Raw genomic sequence first — 18,145 nt, 5'->3', positions numbered from 1 at the left:
ACTGTTTTCCAGTTATTAAGCTTTGCCACTTTTAATGTATTGCTAAGCATAGGATCCTAAGGAGAGCTACATGCATGTAGGAGAGAGCTACAGCTTGTACCCACACCTTTGTTTGCTGTTTTTCCTGCTGCTAAAGAAAGAAGCCGCTCAACCTGTGCCATTTTTTCAATACACATCTATTTGGCAATGGAAGCTGTGACGCAAATTGTTTAAGTGGTGCGTGAAGTTCTTTCTTACGTGCACATGTCCTTTTTTTGGATCCGTATCTATTAGCTTTCTGTTTAATATTTTTAAATTTTCACTTTGTTGTTATCTGCCTTCATGTCAACTATGACTTATGGTGACCCTATGAATCAACAACCTCCAAGAGCATCTGTCGTGAACCGCCCTGTTCAGATCTTGTAAGTTCAAGTCTCTGGCTTCCTTTATGGAATCAGACCATATCTTGTTTGGCCTTCCTCTTTTTGTACTCCCTTCTGTTTTTCCCAGCATTATTGTCCATGTCGCAGAGTGGTAAGCGGCGGTAACGCAGCCGAAGCTCTGCTCACGGCCGGAGTTCGATTCCGACGGAAGGAGGAAGTCGAATCTCCGGTAAAAGGGGACGAGGTCCACTCAGCCTTCCATCCATCCGTGGTTGGTAAAATAAGTATCCGGCATATGCTGGGGGGTAAAGAAAGGCCGGGGACGGAACTGGCAATCCCACCCCATATATACGGTCTGCCTAGTAAACGTCGCAAGACGTCACCCTAAGAGTCGGAAATGACTCGCTCTACAAGTGCGGGGACACCTTTACCTTTTTTATTGTCTTTTCAAGTGAATCACGTCTTCTCATGATGTGTCCAAAGTATGATAACCTCAGTTTCATCATTTTAGCTTCTAATGATAGTTCTGGTTTAATTTGTTCTAACACCCAATTATTTGTCTTTTTCGCAGTCCATGGTATCCGCAAAGTTCTCCTCCAGCACCACATTTCAAATGAGTTTATTATTCTCTTATCCGCTTTTTTCACTGTCCAACTTTCACATCCATATATAGAGATTGGAAATACCACGGTCTGAATGATCCTGACTTTGGTGTTCAGTGATACATCTTTGCATTTGAGGACCTTTTCTAGTTCTCTCACAGCTGCCCTCCCCAGTCCTAGCGTTTTCTGATTCCTTGACTCTTGCCTCCATTTTGGTTAATGACTGTGCCGAGGTATTGATAATCCTCATTGTCAACTTTAAAGTTACTTATATCTTCTGTTGTCATTACTTTTGTCTTTTTGACGTTCAGCTGTAGTCCTGCTTTTGTGGTTTCCTGTTTAACTTTCATCAGCATTCGTTTTAAATCATTACTGGTTTCTGCTAGTAGTATGGTATCTGTATATCTTAAATTATTGATATTTCTCACTTCGATTTTCACACCTCCATCTTGGTCCAATCCCACTTTCCATATTATATGTTCTGCGTACAGATTAAACAAATATGGTGATAAAATACACCCCTGTCTCACACCCTTTCCGATGGGGAACCAGTTGGTTTCTCCTTATTCTGTCCTTACAGTAGCTTCTTGTCCAGAGTATAGGTTGCGCATCAGGACAATCGCATGCTGTGGCACCCCCATTTCTTTTAAAGCATTCCATAGTTTTTCATGATCTACACAGTCAAAGGCTTTGCTGTAATCTATAAAGCACAGGGTGATTTCCTTCTGAAATTCCTTGGTCCGTTCCATTATCCAACGTATGTCTGCGATATGATCTCTGGTGCCTCTTCCCTTTCTAAATCCAGCTTGGACATCTGGCATTTCTCGCTCCATATATGGTAAGAGCTGTTGTTGTAGAATCTTGAGCATTACTTGTGTGGGATATTAAGGCAGTAGTTCAATAATTACAGCATTCCCTGGGATCCCCTTTCTTTGGAATTGGGATGTATATTGAATGTTTTCAGTCTGTGGACCATTATTTAGTTTTCCGTATTTCTTGAGATTTTAGTCAAAATTTGGACAGATTCAGTCTCAGTAGCTTGTAGCAACTCTATTAGTATGCTATCTGTTCCTGGTGATTTGGTTCTTCAACGTAGTTTAAGAGCAGCTTTCACCTCACATTCTAGAATGTCTAGTTCTTCATCATATGGTTCCTCCATGAATGAGTCTGTCATCCTGGCATCTCTTTTGTAGAGTTCTTCAGTGTATTGCTTCCATCTTCCTTTTATTTCATGTTGGTCAGTCAGCGTGTTCCGCTGTTGATTATTCAACATGCCTACACTTGCTTTAAATTTCCTTTTCATTTATTTAATCTTTTGGAATAGGGCTCTTGTTCTTCCCTTTTTGTTGTCCTCTTCTGTTTCTATACAATAACTATTGTAATAGTTCTCTTTGTCCCTACGTACTAGTCGCTGTATTGTTGCATTTAGGGTTCTGACCGTATTTCTATCTCCTTTTGCATTTGCTTTCCTTCTCTCTTTAACCATTTTAAGAGTTTCGTCAGTCATCCATTGAGGTCTTTCTCTCTTTTTAACTAGAGGTGTTGTCTTTTTGCATTCTTCCCTGATAATGTCTCTGACTTCACTCCATAGTTCTTCTGGTTCTCTGTCAATTAAGTTCAAAACCTCAAACCTGTTGCTTATTTGATCTTTATATTCTTTTGGGATGTTATTTTGGCATTATGATAGCTTTGTTGTTCTTCTTTAGCTTTACTCTGATTTTCGATACAACCAGTTCATGATCTGTACCGCAGTCTGCTCCTGGTCTTGTTTTCGCAGAAAGTATGGAACTTCTCCATCTTCTGCTACCAATTATATAATTGATTTGATTCCTATATTCCTAAAATCAATAACATAGAGACAACACCGTGGTTCTTTTCAAGGAGATAACCATTACAACTCAGAATTGGGGAACATCTTTGCAATTTAAGACATCAAAGAATGGGTGCTCCATTGGTTAGACATTTTGTTGAGAAACAACATAAGGCAAATGATACAACATTTTGGGCCATTGAAAGAGTTGTGGGCAATGACAGACTACTCAGCAGGAGAGAGCTATCCTGGATTATCTCCTTGAAAAGTCTGGTACCTTTGGGGTTGAATGAGGATTTGGATTTCTCTGAGTTTAAATAAAATCTAAAACAAGGGTCCTATATGAAATTTGGTAAGCGGCGGTAATGCAGCCAAAGCTCTGCTCACGGCCGGAGTTCGATTCCAACAGAAGGAGGAAGTCGAATATCTGGTAGAAGGGGTTGAGGTCCACTCAGCCTTCCATCCATCCGTGGTCGGTAAAATGAGTACCCGGCATATGCTGGGGGGTAAAAAAAGGCCGGGGAAGGAACTGGCAATCCCACCCCATATATACGGTCTGCCTAGTAAACGTCGCAAGACATCACCCTAAGAGTCGGAAACGACTTGCACTATAAGTGCGGGGACACCTTTACCTTTTTTACTGTAACCACTGAACATGTCAGTCAGTCACTGGAAGTATCAGCTGGATCAGTCAAATTTGTAAGTGCAGTGATTGAGCAGCTGAGCTGATCCATATATTCACTATATACACCAGCAGCATTTGAGTTTGGTTTGTGGTTTGTGTTTAGTGTGGAGCTGGACAAAGAATTTGAATTGCCTGGATAGAATAAAGAAAACAGATCTCCACTGGTCAGTATAGGGCATTATCTTCTTTTGGGGGGGAGGGTGAGAGAGTTTTATGTTGTAGCTGGCTAACACAAGAATTCGCTTTGTTTGAGCTGCACAGCATAGTTTTATAAGATGTTAGTTTAATGTTAATGCTTAAGAATACAACATAATGACAACATTTTAAAATGTATGCAAAGTGAATTATGTGGAATGTGGTCTTTAAAAGTATTTTGGTTTTGTCTCAGACCACGGTGTTGTCTCTGTTATTGATTTTAGTTTGTTTTAATGTTTGTAGCTCCTGAAGGATAATTCCAAAATGTGTCGAGCTTATAATAAATCTACTCAGCCCCAGAGCCTGTTTCTCTTTCCTTCCTTAAAAAATGTGTTCACAAGAAACAAATTATTGGCTTCACAGAATTCAATAGGTTTTCTCCTGCTTCATTTCTGACTCCTAAGCCCCATTTCCCCACAATTCCTAGTTCTTCTCTGTTGCCTACTTTCGCATTCCAGTCTCCCATGAATATTAGCACATCTTGTTTTGGTGTGTGATCATTTTCCTCCTGTAATTCTTCGTAAAATCTCTCCAATTCCTCTTCTCCATTTGCCGTTGGAGCATACACTTGGATGATGGTTATGTTAATAGGTTTCCTGTTTAACCTCATTGATATCACTCGCTCAGACCTTGCATGGTAGCTCCTAATTGCTTTTGCTACATCACTTCTCACTATTAAAGCAACCCCATTTCTTCTTAATTTCTCATTTTCTGCATAAAATATTTTGTAGTTGCCTGATTGAAAATGTCCCATTCCCATCTGTTTTAATTCACTCACGTCAAGTATTGTAATGTTGATACGTTCCATTTCTTGCTTGACAATTCATTCCATGTTCTTATTGTGTGCATCGTACAACTCCGGGCTCTCCTTTCACTTCTGTGCGCATCAGCCTCTGGGCTTCCTTTTGGCTTTGACCCAGCTGTGTCATTAGTCACAGCGCTACTCGTACTTGTCCTTTGTTCTTCCCCAGTAGCTCGGTGAGTGCCTTCTGACCTGAGGGTCTCATCTTCCAGCACTATCTCGTGTTGCATTTTAGATACTGTGTTCATAGGGTTTTCGTGGTAAGAGGTATTCAGAGGTGGTTTACCATTGCCTTCCTCTGAGTTTGGACTTTTCACTTACATCAGTTTATTTTTTTTACATACTAAATATACTGATTTAATTATAATTTTAGTGCCTCAGGCATGGAAATACTTTTATATAGTAGTGGGATTTTTAAGGGAGGGTAATTGCTGGGTTTGGGTGCTTTATATTCTTTTAAATATAAATTTAATATTTTAAAAAGCTGTTTGAACTATAAATGGGATGCTAATAGAAAGTTGAACCTGGCAACTAACAGACACCCAGAGGACAATATCATAGCAGTGGCTGCCTATGTCTTCACAGGTAGCCTACTCTGGGTGATCCAATTTCTCACATAGTTTGATTTCAAGAGATTACTCAAGGGACATGTTTCCTGGTTCGTAGATGTGTGTTCCTCTCCAACAGGAATATTTCTTTTTTCACAGTCTTACCTGTATTGCTTCTGTTTGATTACACAACATGATTTTATATGCTGGCCAACTCTGGATTGTCACTGAACTCAAGGGAGCCACAGCCAAGCCACCTGTACATCTTATACAGCAAGCAGTGTTTCCTGCAGCAGCGGACAACGTACACACACCTTTTAAAGACACCATGTACATGCATTTGGGAACCCTGGCTAGAAGGACACAGGATCTTTGAAATGTAATTTGTGAAACATCCCTTGGGGATGTCAGGAGTGGTGGGGATTGTAAGCCAACGCATCTGGAGGGCGCTAGGCTGGGGAAGCTTTGTGTAGATAGTACTGAGCTAGATGGTCCGATTAGATATTGAGCAGCATCCTATGTTCTTCCCTTTGTCTCAACTGGTTTGCAGCCAGTTCTGTTAAGCTGGACAATACAGAGGTAATGGCAAGGTCTTGCATTAGCAGGATTTTTGCTACAACAAACCTGTCTAATGTTTCGATACCCTTCAGGAAATAGTGCCCCTGCTGATCAAAGTCCATGTTGGACTAGGGTCAAGAGACCCAGGTTCAAATCCTCACTGAGCCATGAACCACACTGGGTGACCTTAAGCCAGTCACTGTTTGCCATCCTAACCTGCCTCACGGGGTTATTGTGATGATAACCGTGGGAGAGATGCATGTATGCTGTCTTTTGCTGCTGTCTTTTACTCCTTGGAGGTAATATGGGATATTAACGTATAAGTACACGTTGCTTTGGCTTCACAGCTGTTGTTCAATATACCTGCCCTCTTCAGCAGATCTTAAGGGCATTTTAATTGGGGTCCAGTGAATGGTCTAGGAGCATCAGTGGCTTGCAGCATTTGCAAAGCTAAAAGGCATTGACAAGATCACCTCCTCTTTGAGAGATCCCTGGGAGGTGCATTGTAACAACAGGATGTTTTTTGTGTGTATGTTAGTTAATAACTTATCGTTGCTTAGACGTGCAATAGATGTAGACTTTTTTTTACTCCTTTTACTCCTTGTTTATAAGCCATAATTTTGTCTTTTTTTTCCAGGGAGCCAATGCCTCTGCTTTGGAGAAAGAGATTGGTCCGGAACAGTTTCCTGTGAATGAACATTACTTTGGCTTGGTCAACGTGAGTGGCTCTTCTGTTCTCTGGGTGTGGGTTTGTATTTGATATTCCCTTCAGTCTTTTGGATTCTGAAATGAAAAGGATTCATTCCTGAGCCTTCTGTCTGTGGATGATGCTCCTGACACAAAACTGAGTTCCTTAAATTAACATCCTGTGATGTGCAAGCTCTATTTTTTAATCTATATTTGATGAGCTTAAAAAAAAGCAAACTAAAAAGAGTTGATTTTTAAACATCCGTTGCTTTCCAATTTCAGCAAATGTTTAGCTACTTAAAATTTTCAGAGATACACTAGGGTGGAGATTCTGTTCCAGCAATAGTTGGGTAACTAGCTTGAGCAAAGCAAATAAGAGCCTTGTTCACAAGAGCATTCTGCTGGCATGAGCAATGTAACAACAGAGCCCTGAATTCATGCAAGGTTTAAAAGAAAAATCCCAGTTTTTCAGCTGCTGGACATTTAAGTAGCTACGTCATTAAGCTTGGGAGTAATAATCTCTAAGGTGCTGACAGATCTCTTCTTAGAAGACTGGGGGGCTTTCCTTGTCCATTAGGTTTTGCTCATAGAGGCTGCTGACAATGTAGTCGCTTTTACACTAATCATATTTTCCCTGCTTACAATATGTTATTGCCTTTTGCAAATTGGGAAGGCTTGTGCAGTCTCTCCTCCCTATTTGCCAAGCAAAGTGGAAGTTTTCTTAATTTTTATTTACTAATTTTCACATCACCTTTCATATGGTATCGCAAGGCAGTGTACAAGAATAGTAAAGAAGTTCAAATATCGATAAAATCTACAGCAATGAAAGTCATAATGCAGCAATGAGCTGGGCCGTGGCAGCTTGGATAAATAAAAATGTTACTTCTCTCAGGATCCATATTGTCCGCTGAAAACAAAGATTTTCTTAACGTTTTTAATGAGTTCTAAAATGTTTGAGACTCTTCAGTCAAAAAAGTGACAAAGACAAACAATGTTGTCATTATGTTGTATTCTTAAGCATTAACATTAAACTAACATCTTATAAAACTATAAATCAAGATCTCAAACCTTCAGTTTGTCAGTCCTAGGATTAAACTTTCAGACTGTTTTCTTTTCAAAAGCTTTCTAAATAAGACTGTTTTAAACCCTAGGATCATAACAAATAAACAGATGAATCCTAGCATATCTCTTTTAGTGTTGTGTGTTCCACAGCATGGCCACCAGCATCAAGAGAGTTTTAATTCTCCCTCTCTCGCTTCTCTTCTCATAGTGCTATGGGCCGTGAAGCAGAGCTCGGTTGCCAATCTGAAGGCGCAGGGACGTACATCTGGGAAAAAGTGCTCTCTGTCAGCTTAGGGCCTAGATGTGTGATGAACCTCTTTCTGTTTGAGTACAAGCCTATACACAGTGGTGCCTGGTGCTTAGTGGGCCTGGTAGGGCGGAAGTCAGGGAGGACAGCCATCAGTGGAGCCAGGGCTAATGGGAGGAAGAGCCAGCTAATTTTAACTTTGTCCTTCTGCTCCCTGCTGAGTTCTACAAGGACAAAACTGAGACCAAGGAAAAGGAAATTGACAGCTATGGCCGCTCCCTGCCCTGGTTGTAAGAAAAAAGGCAGGGCAGAGTGGGGCTCACTGAGGTAGGTGGGGCAGCGTCCTCTTTGCCCTAATGGGACAGCCTTGGGGAGGCCCATAAAAACAACAACAAACAAATTACTAATTCTCCTTGTACAGCACACTGCCTACTAGTGGGACTCTCAAGTTTACCCTGAAGTAGGACAGGACAAAGCACAGGGCACTCCAAAACAAGTAGTTAGAAAGAAACAAAAGGTAGAAGAGAGTATGAACAGGAAGGATACTCCAGTGGTTGTGACCTGCAAGGGGTGTGCCATGTTTGTTTTCTTGCCTGAGAACAACATGGCGTACACGTGCAACAAGTGCAAGCTCGTGGCACTGTTGGAAGAAAAGGTGAGAGGCCTGGAACGGCAGATGGCCACACTGAGGACTATAAGAGAAGATGAAGAGTTCTTAGACAGAACGCTGGAACAAGAGCAGCAAAGAGAGGTGGAGGTGGAAGAGCAACAGCATGTGGTAGCAGAAGAGGAGGCTGCTTTGGAGAGGAGCAACGAAGTGGAGGAAACTCCATGGGAAAGGGTGACAGTTAGGAGCAGAAGAGCTAGAAGACACCCTTCACCAGTGGAACTATGGAACCGCTTTCAACCACCCGAGGAGGAGACTGGAGAGCAACCTGTGGAGGAAGAATGACAGGAGACCCTGTGCAACAACGAGCAAGCAGCTGAAGCTTGAGCAAGCGGCTGAAGCTCAATCAAGCAGGGACAATGAAACCACGCCCCACAACAAGAAGAGAAGAGTACTAGTATTGGGAGACTCCCTACTGCGTGGGATCGAAACCCAAGTATGCCGAGAAGATCCGTGGACTCGCCAGGTATGCTGTCTACCAGGAGGACGGATTAGAGATGTGATGGAAAGGTTGCCATCACTCATCAAGCCCACCAACAGGTATCCCTTTCTCCTCATCCATGTGGGGAACAAATGACGCTGCCAAACGGAGCTATGAAGAAAGCACATCAGACTTTGAAGCTCTGGGAAGGAAACTCAAGGACTTTGGGGCCCAGATAGTTTTTTCATCCATCCTTCCAGTACTTAGAAGAGGAGTAGAAAGGGAAAGAAAAATACTCCATGTGAATGAATGGCTACGAAGGTGGTGCAGATGTGAGAGATTTGGATTCTGGGACCATGGGCTATGCTTCCTGGAAGATGGACTGCTGGCAAGTGATGGGTTGCATCTCACAAGGACTGGGAAGAATGTGTTTGGCCACAGCATGAAGTTCATCAGGAGGGCTTTAAACTGAATCCTAAAGGGGAGGGAGATGTAAACTTGGTGGTAACGACTGATGAAGGCTTATGCACAGTAGCGGGACCAAAGAGATTGGCTCTAATAGGGCCCAGTAATACCCCTCAGAAAAATGTAGTAAGGAAGCCAAGCCATAAATCACATGGTCTTCATTGTCTGTATACTAATGCGCAGAGCATGGGAAACAAGCAGGATGAACTTGAACTCTTAATACAGCAGGACAATTACGACTTGATAGGTATAACTGAAACTTGGTGGGATGACTCCCATGACTGGAATACAGCAACTGAAGGATACAACTTGTTCAAGAAGAACAGAAGGAATAAAAAGGGAGGTGGAGTTGCACTATATGTTAAAAATATATATCCCTGCACAGAAATACAGGAAGATGAGCTTGGTAGCTCCACCGAGAGTATCTAGATTAAAATTAAAGGGGCAAGTAACAAAAGGAATGTGGTGCTTGGAGTCTACTACTGACCACCCAATCAAGGAGAAGGTGAGAATGTAACTTTTGAAAAGCAAATTGCCAATGTTTTGAGGAGGCATGATGTAGTAGTAATGGGGGATTTCAATTATCCCGATATCTATTGGGAGACAAATTCTGCCAAACACGGCCCCTCCAAGAGATTTCTTACTTGTGTTGGAGATAACTTTCTCCTACAGAAAGTGGAGGAAGCAACCAGGGAATCAGCTATCCTGGACTTGATTCTAACCAATAGAGATGATTTGGTGGATGAAGCGGCAGTTATGGGAACACTGGGGAAAAGTGACCACACCAAACTTGAATTCTTGATTTTAACAGAAGCGAAAGCTGAGAGTAGCCATATGTGCACCCTGGACTTCAGGAAAGCTGATTTTAATAAACTCAGAACAATTGTAAGTACGGTTCCATGGCAAGCGACCCTAATGAGAAAAGGAGTCGAAGATGGGTGGAAGTTTCTAAAAAAGGAAATTCTAAAAGTGCAATGGCAAGCAATTCCAACAAGGAAAAAAGGGGGGAAACAGCAGAAGAAGCCAATGTGGCTTCACAAAAAGCTTAGAGATGACCTGAAAACAAAAAAGGACCCATACAGGAAGTGAAAAGAAGGCCAGGCCACAAAGGAAGAGTACAGGCAGGTATCACGGAATTGCAGGGATAGTGTCAGGAAAGCTAAAGCTGAGAATGAGCTGAGACTAGTGAGGGATGCTAAAAGCAACAAAAAAGCTTTCTTCAGGTATGTCCATAGTAAAAGACAGAGAAAAGAAATGGTGGCACAGCTACTCAGTGAGGATGGCAAAATGATAACAGATGACAAAGAAAAGGCAGAAGTGCTCAATTCCTACTTTGGCTCAGTCTTCTCCCAAAAAAGGGTCTATGACCCTCCTGGGAAACATGAAGTAGAAGGGGCAGGATTGGAGCTTGAGATTGATAGACAAATGGTCAAGGAATACCTAATCACATGAGTTCAAATCAGCAGGGCCCGATAAACTGCATCCTAGGGTATTGAAGGAACTGGCTGAAGAACTCTCAGAACTGCTGTCTATTATCTTTGCGAAATCATGGAGGACCGGCAAAGTGCCGGATGACTGGAGGAGAGCTAATGTTGTCCCTATCTTTAAAAAGGGCAAGAAGGAGGAACCGGGGAACTACAGACCAGTCAGCCTAACATCAATCGCTGGAAAATTCTGGAACAGATGATAAAGCAGTCAATCTGTAAGTACCTTGAAAACAATGCAGTGATTACTAGGAGCCAACATGGATTTATGAAGAACGAATCCTGCCAAACTAATCTCATCTCATTTTTTGATCGGGTAACCTCCCTTGTAGACTGTGGGAGTGCTGTGGACATAATGTATCTCGACTTCAGCAAAGCTTTTGACAAAGTGTCCCATGATATTCTGATTAGCAAGCTAGCTAAATGTGGGCTGGATGGAACAACTATTAGATGGATCCACAGTTGGCTCCAGAATCATACTCAAAGAGTGCTTATCAATGGTTCCTTCTCAAACTGGGCGGAAGTAACAAGTGGGGTACCACAGGGCTCGGTCCTGGGCCTAGTGGTCTTTGACATTTTTATTAACTACTTGGATGAGGAGGTACAGAGCATGCTTATCAAATTTGCAGATGATACAAAATTGGGGGGCATAGCTAATACCATGGAAGACAGAAACAAAATTCAAAGGGACCTTGACAGGCTGGAGCATTGGGCTGAAAACAACAGAATGCAATTCAACAGGGATAAATGCCAAGTTCTACACTTAGGAAAAAGAAACCAAATGCACAGTTACAAGATGGGGGATATTTGGCTCAGCAGTATGACATTTGAGAAGGCTCTTGGAATTGTCATTGATCACAAGCTGAATATGAGCCAACAGTGTGATGTGGCTGCAAAAAAGGCAAATGCTATATTAGGCTGCATTAACAGAAGTATAGTTTCCAAATAACATGAAGTATTAGTACCCCTCTATTCAGCACTGGTTAGGCCTCATCTTGAATACTGCGTCCAGTTCTGGTCTCTGCACTTCAAGAAGGATGCAGACAAACTGGTACGGGTTCAGAGGAGGGCAACAAAGATGATCGGGGGACTGGAAACAAAGCCCTATGAGGAGAGACTGAAAGAACTGGGCATGTTTAGCCTGGAGAAGAGAAGACTGAGGGGAGATATGATAGCACTCTTCAAGTACATGAAAGGTTGTCACATAGAGGAGCGCCAGGATCTCTTCTCGATCGTCCCAGAGTGCAGGATACGGAATAATGGGCTCAAGTTGCAGAAAGCCAGATTTCAACTGGACATCAGGAAAAACATCCTAACTGTTAGAGCCATATGACAATGGAACCAATTGTTGACCCATAGGCATGACTGCCTTGTGTTTCCATCAAGACTAAAGCAACGAAGAGCAGAGCAGGGGTTAAGCTGCTTGCAGAGCCTTGCAGAGCCTTGGCGAGGCTGTCAAGGCCAGCACCTGGTGCTGCCAAGGCAACCAAGGGAGATAAAGGCTGGACAGCTCTGCCAGCCGAGTGGGGGGGGAAAGTCTATGGAGGAAAGCGGAGCTGGTGTTTTGTATCTGTCTGAGGCTTGTGTTTTATCTACAAGTAAAAGACTCTTAAAACTTTCTGCACTTGTCTCTGTTCTCTGGTTATTCTTACCGGCTAACACCGGAACTGGGCACGCACTTATTCACACGAACGACAGGGGTTATGGGCCCAGATTGCCCAGTGTAAACCAGTTAAAACCAGTAGAACCAGTGCAGTGGTGAAGACTGGAGCCCAGGCTTAGGGGCTGAAAGATGCAAGCGAGCTGAGAGAAGCTGAGGAGAGTGGCTGAGTGAGGAAGAGGTGCTGAACATGGCGTTGTTGACAGCAGGCATGCCTCTTGAGCGGCTAACAGACAAGAATTATTCCAGCTGGAGACTTCGTATGCAGGCTTTTCTGATCAAAGAGGACCTCTGGGAGGTTATAGAGAGAGCACCCCATCGGTTCCACAACTGGCGTGGACGCAGAGAGACGAGAAGGCGAGAGCGTATATTATTCTTGCGTTATCTGATTCACAGTTGCTGTATGCAAAGGACCAGAACACAGCAAAAGAGGTATGGGAGACTTTGAACAGAATTCATGTAAGCCAGACAGCGAGCAGTAAAATATATCTGGCACGTCAATTATATAAGATGAGACTAGGTGAAGGGAAAACTATGTCTGAGCATCTTATGGAATTCCAGAGACTGTTTGCGGAATTGGAAGAGAGAGAAATAATTCACAGCCAACTGCAAAAAGTATATCTTATCATCTTTGGATGAAACGTGGGACCCTCTTGTCACTTCGATCGAGGCGATGGACGACACAGTGTTAACAGAGAATTATATTGGCGGAAAACTGCTTCAGGAGTACCAGAGACGGCAGGAATGCAAAGAGAAGGACGTGGCTGAGCGAAGTGAAAGTAAACAGAAGTTGTTCAAAGGCAGAGTCAATGGACTAAAAGCGTGTTATTGTTGCAATTCGACGGATCATCTACTCAGAGACTGTGGAGTGAAGCGTGGAGGAAAACGCTGGAAGCAATCAAGTGTGCAGTTAATTAGCACAGAAGCCCATAAATCAGAGCCAACCCACTGGATTTGTGATTCGGGGGCGTCTCATTGTCTTGTAAAAGATTTACAAATGTTTCATACATCGAGGCCAGTGAAGGAGACGGTGATCTTAGCAGATGGATCCAGACGTGAGGTGAAAGCGAAAGGGACAGTCCGTTTATGTAAGCTTAAGACAATTATTACTGACGTGTTGTTTGTACCAGATCTTGATTGTAACATATTGTCAGCGAAAAAGCTAAATGAAATGAATTACACCGTGATATTTGAGAAGGGGAGGTGTAACATTGTAAAGGGAAACAGAGTGTGTATCTGCTTAAAAGGAAAAGTGAAGCAGAAGGGAAACTTAAGCTGTTCATCAAGAAAATAGAGACGCAACATGGTGTGACAATTAGGCACATAAGAAGCGATCAGGGGGGAGAGTTCACGAGTAAAGCACTGAGAGATTACTTAGAAGAGAAGGGCATAGAACAGCAATTTACAGCCCCGTTTTCCCCATTCCAGAACGGGACAGCGGAACGCAAAAACCGGACGTTGCTGGAAGCCACAAAAGCTATGCTAATAGACTCAGAAATGTCTAATGCATTTTGGGGAGAATGCATGATGTATGCAGCATATATTCAGAATAGGGTGCTGCACAGAGCCATTGGAATGTCGGCATATGAGAAGCTAACAGGCAAAAAGCCAAGGCTGGCTCACATAAAGAGATTTGGAGCTAAGTGCTGGGTTCATGTTCCTAAAAGCAAAAGGCATGGGAAGTTGGCTCCAAATGCACTACAGGGAAATGTGCTCGGATTTCAAAATGCATTTTACAGGGTGTGGGTTCCCAGTGAAAAACAGGTGGTTTTGAGTCGAAGCATAAAGGTATCAGACTCAGAGTGGAACAATGTTGTTACTTTGAATGGTTCATCCAATGCACCCACATTGCCAGGAGGAGCACAGGCAGTGAAAGCAGAAGAAGCGCAACCTTTGAGGCGTTCAGAAAGGGCAAATTTAGGTGTGCCGCCAGACAGATTTAGGATTGCCACAGTAAAGAGCAGTGAGCCATACACACACAAAGTACTGGATGAGGACACATTATACTTAGAGTGTGTGAAACCTAAAGCGTAAAGTCTGTGAAATGAACATGTAACTGAAATGTAATGTATGATACAATGTACTGTGGAAATGTAATCTGTGAAATGTAACTGGAAACTGAAATGTAACTCTTATAGTTGAAATGTATTGCTAAATCATGTGTAGTCTTAATGGAAAGGTGGGGGCTGTTGACCCATAGGCATGACTGCCTTGTGTTTCCATCAAGACTAAAGCAACGAAGAGCAGAGCAGGGGTTAAGCTGCTTGCAGAGCCTTGCAGAGCCTTGGCGAGGCTGTCAAGGCCAGCACCTGGTGCTGCCAAGGCAACCAAGGGAGATAAAGGCTGGACAGCTCTGCCAGCCGAGTGTGGGGGAAAAGTCTATGGAGGAAAGCGGAGCTGGTGTTTTGTATCTGTCTGAGGCTTGTGTTTTATCTACAAGTAAAAGACTCTTAAAACTTTCTGCACTTGTCTCTGTTCTCTGGTTATTCTTACCGGCTAACACCGGAACTGGGCACGCGCTTATTCACACGAACGACACCAATTACCTAGAGAGGTAGTGGGCTCTCCGACACTGGAGGCATTCAAGAGGCAGCTGGACAGCCATCTGTCGGGAATGCTTTGATTTGGATTCCTGCATTGAGCAGGGGGTTGGACTCGATTGCTTTGTAGGCCCCTTCCAACTCTGCCATTCTATGATTTTTCTGTTAAATTAGCACCCCCATTTTATGTTTTGCTGGGGGGAAGCTTCATCATGTGACTGAAAATTGAAAGGACCTAACAGCTTCTGTGCTGGTGTCCCCAGTTGTGGTATAGAGGACTCTTTGCATTTCCTCTAAGATGACCCTTATAGTTAATTAGATCAGCCTTCACCAACCTGGTGCCCTCCACATGTTTTAGATTACAACTCCCATCATGGATATGCTGATTGGGGCTGATGGGAATTGTAGCCCAAAACATTGGAAGGCACCAGGCTGGTGGAGAGTTGCTTAGTTGGACCAGTTAGTACCATACGGGCCATCTGTCCACTGAGCCTATGGCTATCTCCAGGTATGTCATTTTAAAGCATTTTAAAACTGCTTAATATTTAATAATCTCTAAGCTGTATCCAAAAATAAAACATAAAAACAATAGAGACACAACATAAAAACCAGTAAAACAGTATTATAAAACAAAGAATTCATTAACAACAGGATCCAGTCCACAGGTAAGGGAAAGCAGGGGCAAAAATATATCTTTAGAAGATGTCTCAAGCAACTGATGAATGGTGCTTCATGTATGACAGAGGGAAGGGCATTCCACAGCTATGGAAGAATAACGTGATTGTTCCCCCAGACATAGCACAGATTTTAAAACTTTTGCCCAGTTGTCACACTGACAACAGATGAAACTGCTGGTGTGTTTTGTCTCTAAAAGGCAACCTTTACATGCCAAAGTGCTAAACAACTTTTCATGCTGAATTGTCTTCCCTTGAGGGTAGGCTGAATGACCATTCCAGAGCTTGACAGTAGGGGAAATGGAAGGCAGGCTTGGACTGTAATAGTCGTAGTAGGATAGTAAGGAGGATTCCAAAAACACCTCTTACCATCCCCAATGTTCACGAGAACCATGTGTTATGATGTTTGCTTCCTGTAGTCACTACTGACTCCTTTCTCGCCCCCCCCTTTTTCAGTCAGAAGGAGTGTCCTCAGTTCCAGCAATTTTATCATAGCAGTTGCTCCCAGTTGTCCGCTATAATAATTTGAAATGCAGCATGATTTCTTGGAAGGGTTCCAAATTTTAAAGGCAGCGTCCCCATCTATATAGCACCATATATGCATATAGAATGGCTAAGAATGCCCATCAGTGTGACGACTTGCTCCCTTACAGACAGGTTTTAGTGCTTAGGCTAAAGCTTTCTAACAAATATCTCAAGTGCTCTGGAGCAAGCTGAGATTTTTTTTATTGGTCCTTTCAAGCCTGTTTGGCTGCTTCTAAATATGACATGATGACCTCATCACGGAGCTCCAGGATTTAAACAAAACAAACAACTTCAAAGCAGGCGCAGAGGACTCCCGTTTTCATCAGTGCATTACGTGCTCTGCCGTTATCCTAATTTAAATTGTCCCTCTGAAGCCATTGGCCCTATAACAGGAAACAAACAGAGGTAAGATAAAGGGTTCCTGTGTATTTTCTCCTAGTGAAGCTTACAGCAGCTTTGGGGGTAGGAGATAGATTCTAGATCAGGGAAAGAATTAACTCTCACAGTGCCACTTACAGTGCTGGACTAGATAGGCCTCTGGTCTGATTTAGCAGGACTCCTGTGTTCTTAGGGCAACTACAGCAGTTTCATTTCCAAAACCAGGCCAGGGACCAAATCTGGACACTGATTGATGTCTAGATTTGCACGGCAGCCACTTGTTTCAGCACTTTGCCCCAAAAGGATTTATTTGTAACTGCAAGGCAGGAAGTGGTTTCAAAACTGCTTCTCTGCAAGATGTTTGGGACAACTCCTTCCTATAAGAGGTTATTTATTACTACCCGAACCCAACTGATCAGTCTACCCCTGCTCAATGTTGTGAGCTAAAAGGGGACAGGTCAACCAGATACGTGGTGGTCCCTCTTGCTCCAGACCCTTTTTCCACATCCTTAGATGTCGAAGACTGAAACTCGCCAACTGCACATGATGAGGCAGTGATCTGGACACATTCGTTGGCAACACTGAAAACCAAGAGGCATCCAAGTCCCTATGGCTGAGCCGAGTCTATCCTCAAAGTGCTTAGCAAATAAGTCACAGTGTGCATCTAAGGAAACACACACCCAGTTGGCACTTTATGGCTGCCTTTGAAGACTGTTTGGAAAATTCCGTTGATGGAGAATGGAGCAGCTAAATGGAAGTGTGGCTGTATGGATCACATCTTGCCAGTCCTAAAACAACTGCTCTGGCTGCTGGCCCATTTCCAGTCTCAATCCAATGTGCTACTACTTTTAACCTTTAAACCACTAAATGGCTTGAAATTCATGTACTGTAAGGATCTCTTTCTCCTGCACAAACCTGTCCAGATACTGTGAACACTTTTGGTGTTGACCTTTGGATCTGAACCATAACGGGGCCTTCTTAGTTGTGGTTCCCCAGTCTTGGAATCAGGTGGGCATGTCTGGCACCAAGGCTGATATCTTTTCAGCCCCAAGCGAAGGCTGATTTATTTGCTCAGACTTTTTTGATTTTGTGCTCTTTAGACTACGTGGCACTATAGAACATTTTGGTTCCTTTATTTTGTTCTTGTTGAGTGGCTTTTATTGTTTTGATATGCTTTTGAATTATTGTTAGCTGTTCGGAGAGCCTTTGGGCTTGACCAGACCTCCTCTACAGGCAGAGAAGCTGATTGCTGGAGGCTGAAAACTCAAATGCCGCAACTAGAAAATCAGGTATCAGCAAGTTCACTGTAAGCAGTTATGCAAATGAAACAAATTATGCACGCATTATTTGACTGTATGATCTAAAACGTCGGTCAGAGTTATTCATTCAGCAACGGCAAAAATATTGCAGCGGGCCCCTTATGCTAGGCTGCCCTAATTGTAAAACAGCAGATTGGTGGAGAAGCTGCAGTAGGATTCATAGAGCGTTTGTCATCAGCACAGATGGCAGAGTGGAGAGTAGGCGGCTTTTGGGGAGTTGTGGGAAACAGTATGTTATATTTGCCCTGATGGACAAACGTTAAAGGGTCTGGAAACACACAGTGCAACAAGCTAAGCACATATGGGGTCTGTTCAGTGCCTGGATTGAAGATTTATGGAATTTGATTGATTCCTCAGAGTCATTGGAGTTTCCTGCTGACAACATTGGTGCTCCTGTTGGTCACTCTGTGGAATGCGGAGATGTCTCAGGTGGTTGATATGACATTCTTAAGCA

The 18,145-nt window shown here is 43.0% G+C and overlaps 1 protein-coding gene across 4 annotated transcripts in view; it reads left to right on the top strand.

The window, feature by feature from the left end:
* Positions 1–18,145, top strand: part of LOC133371178 (ubiquitin carboxyl-terminal hydrolase 12-like) — a 77,445-nt gene that overhangs the window by 24,596 nt on the left and 34,704 nt on the right. For all 4 annotated transcript variants that reach the window (XM_061598323.1, XM_061598324.1, XM_061598322.1 and 1 more), the window contains one exon: positions 6,200–6,280. In XM_061598323.1, the coding sequence (XP_061454307.1) occupies positions 6,200–6,280 (81 nt within the window). The remainder of the gene's footprint in view (positions 1–6,199; positions 6,281–18,145) is intronic.

The sequence above is a fragment of the Rhineura floridana genome, chromosome 16 (genome assembly GCF_030035675.1).
Source record: "Rhineura floridana isolate rRhiFlo1 chromosome 16, rRhiFlo1.hap2, whole genome shotgun sequence".
NCBI lineage: Eukaryota > Metazoa > Chordata > Lepidosauria > Squamata > Rhineuridae > Rhineura > Rhineura floridana.
Note: the sequence above shows the minus strand (reverse complement) of the source record. Positions and strands in the feature narration are given on the sequence as shown.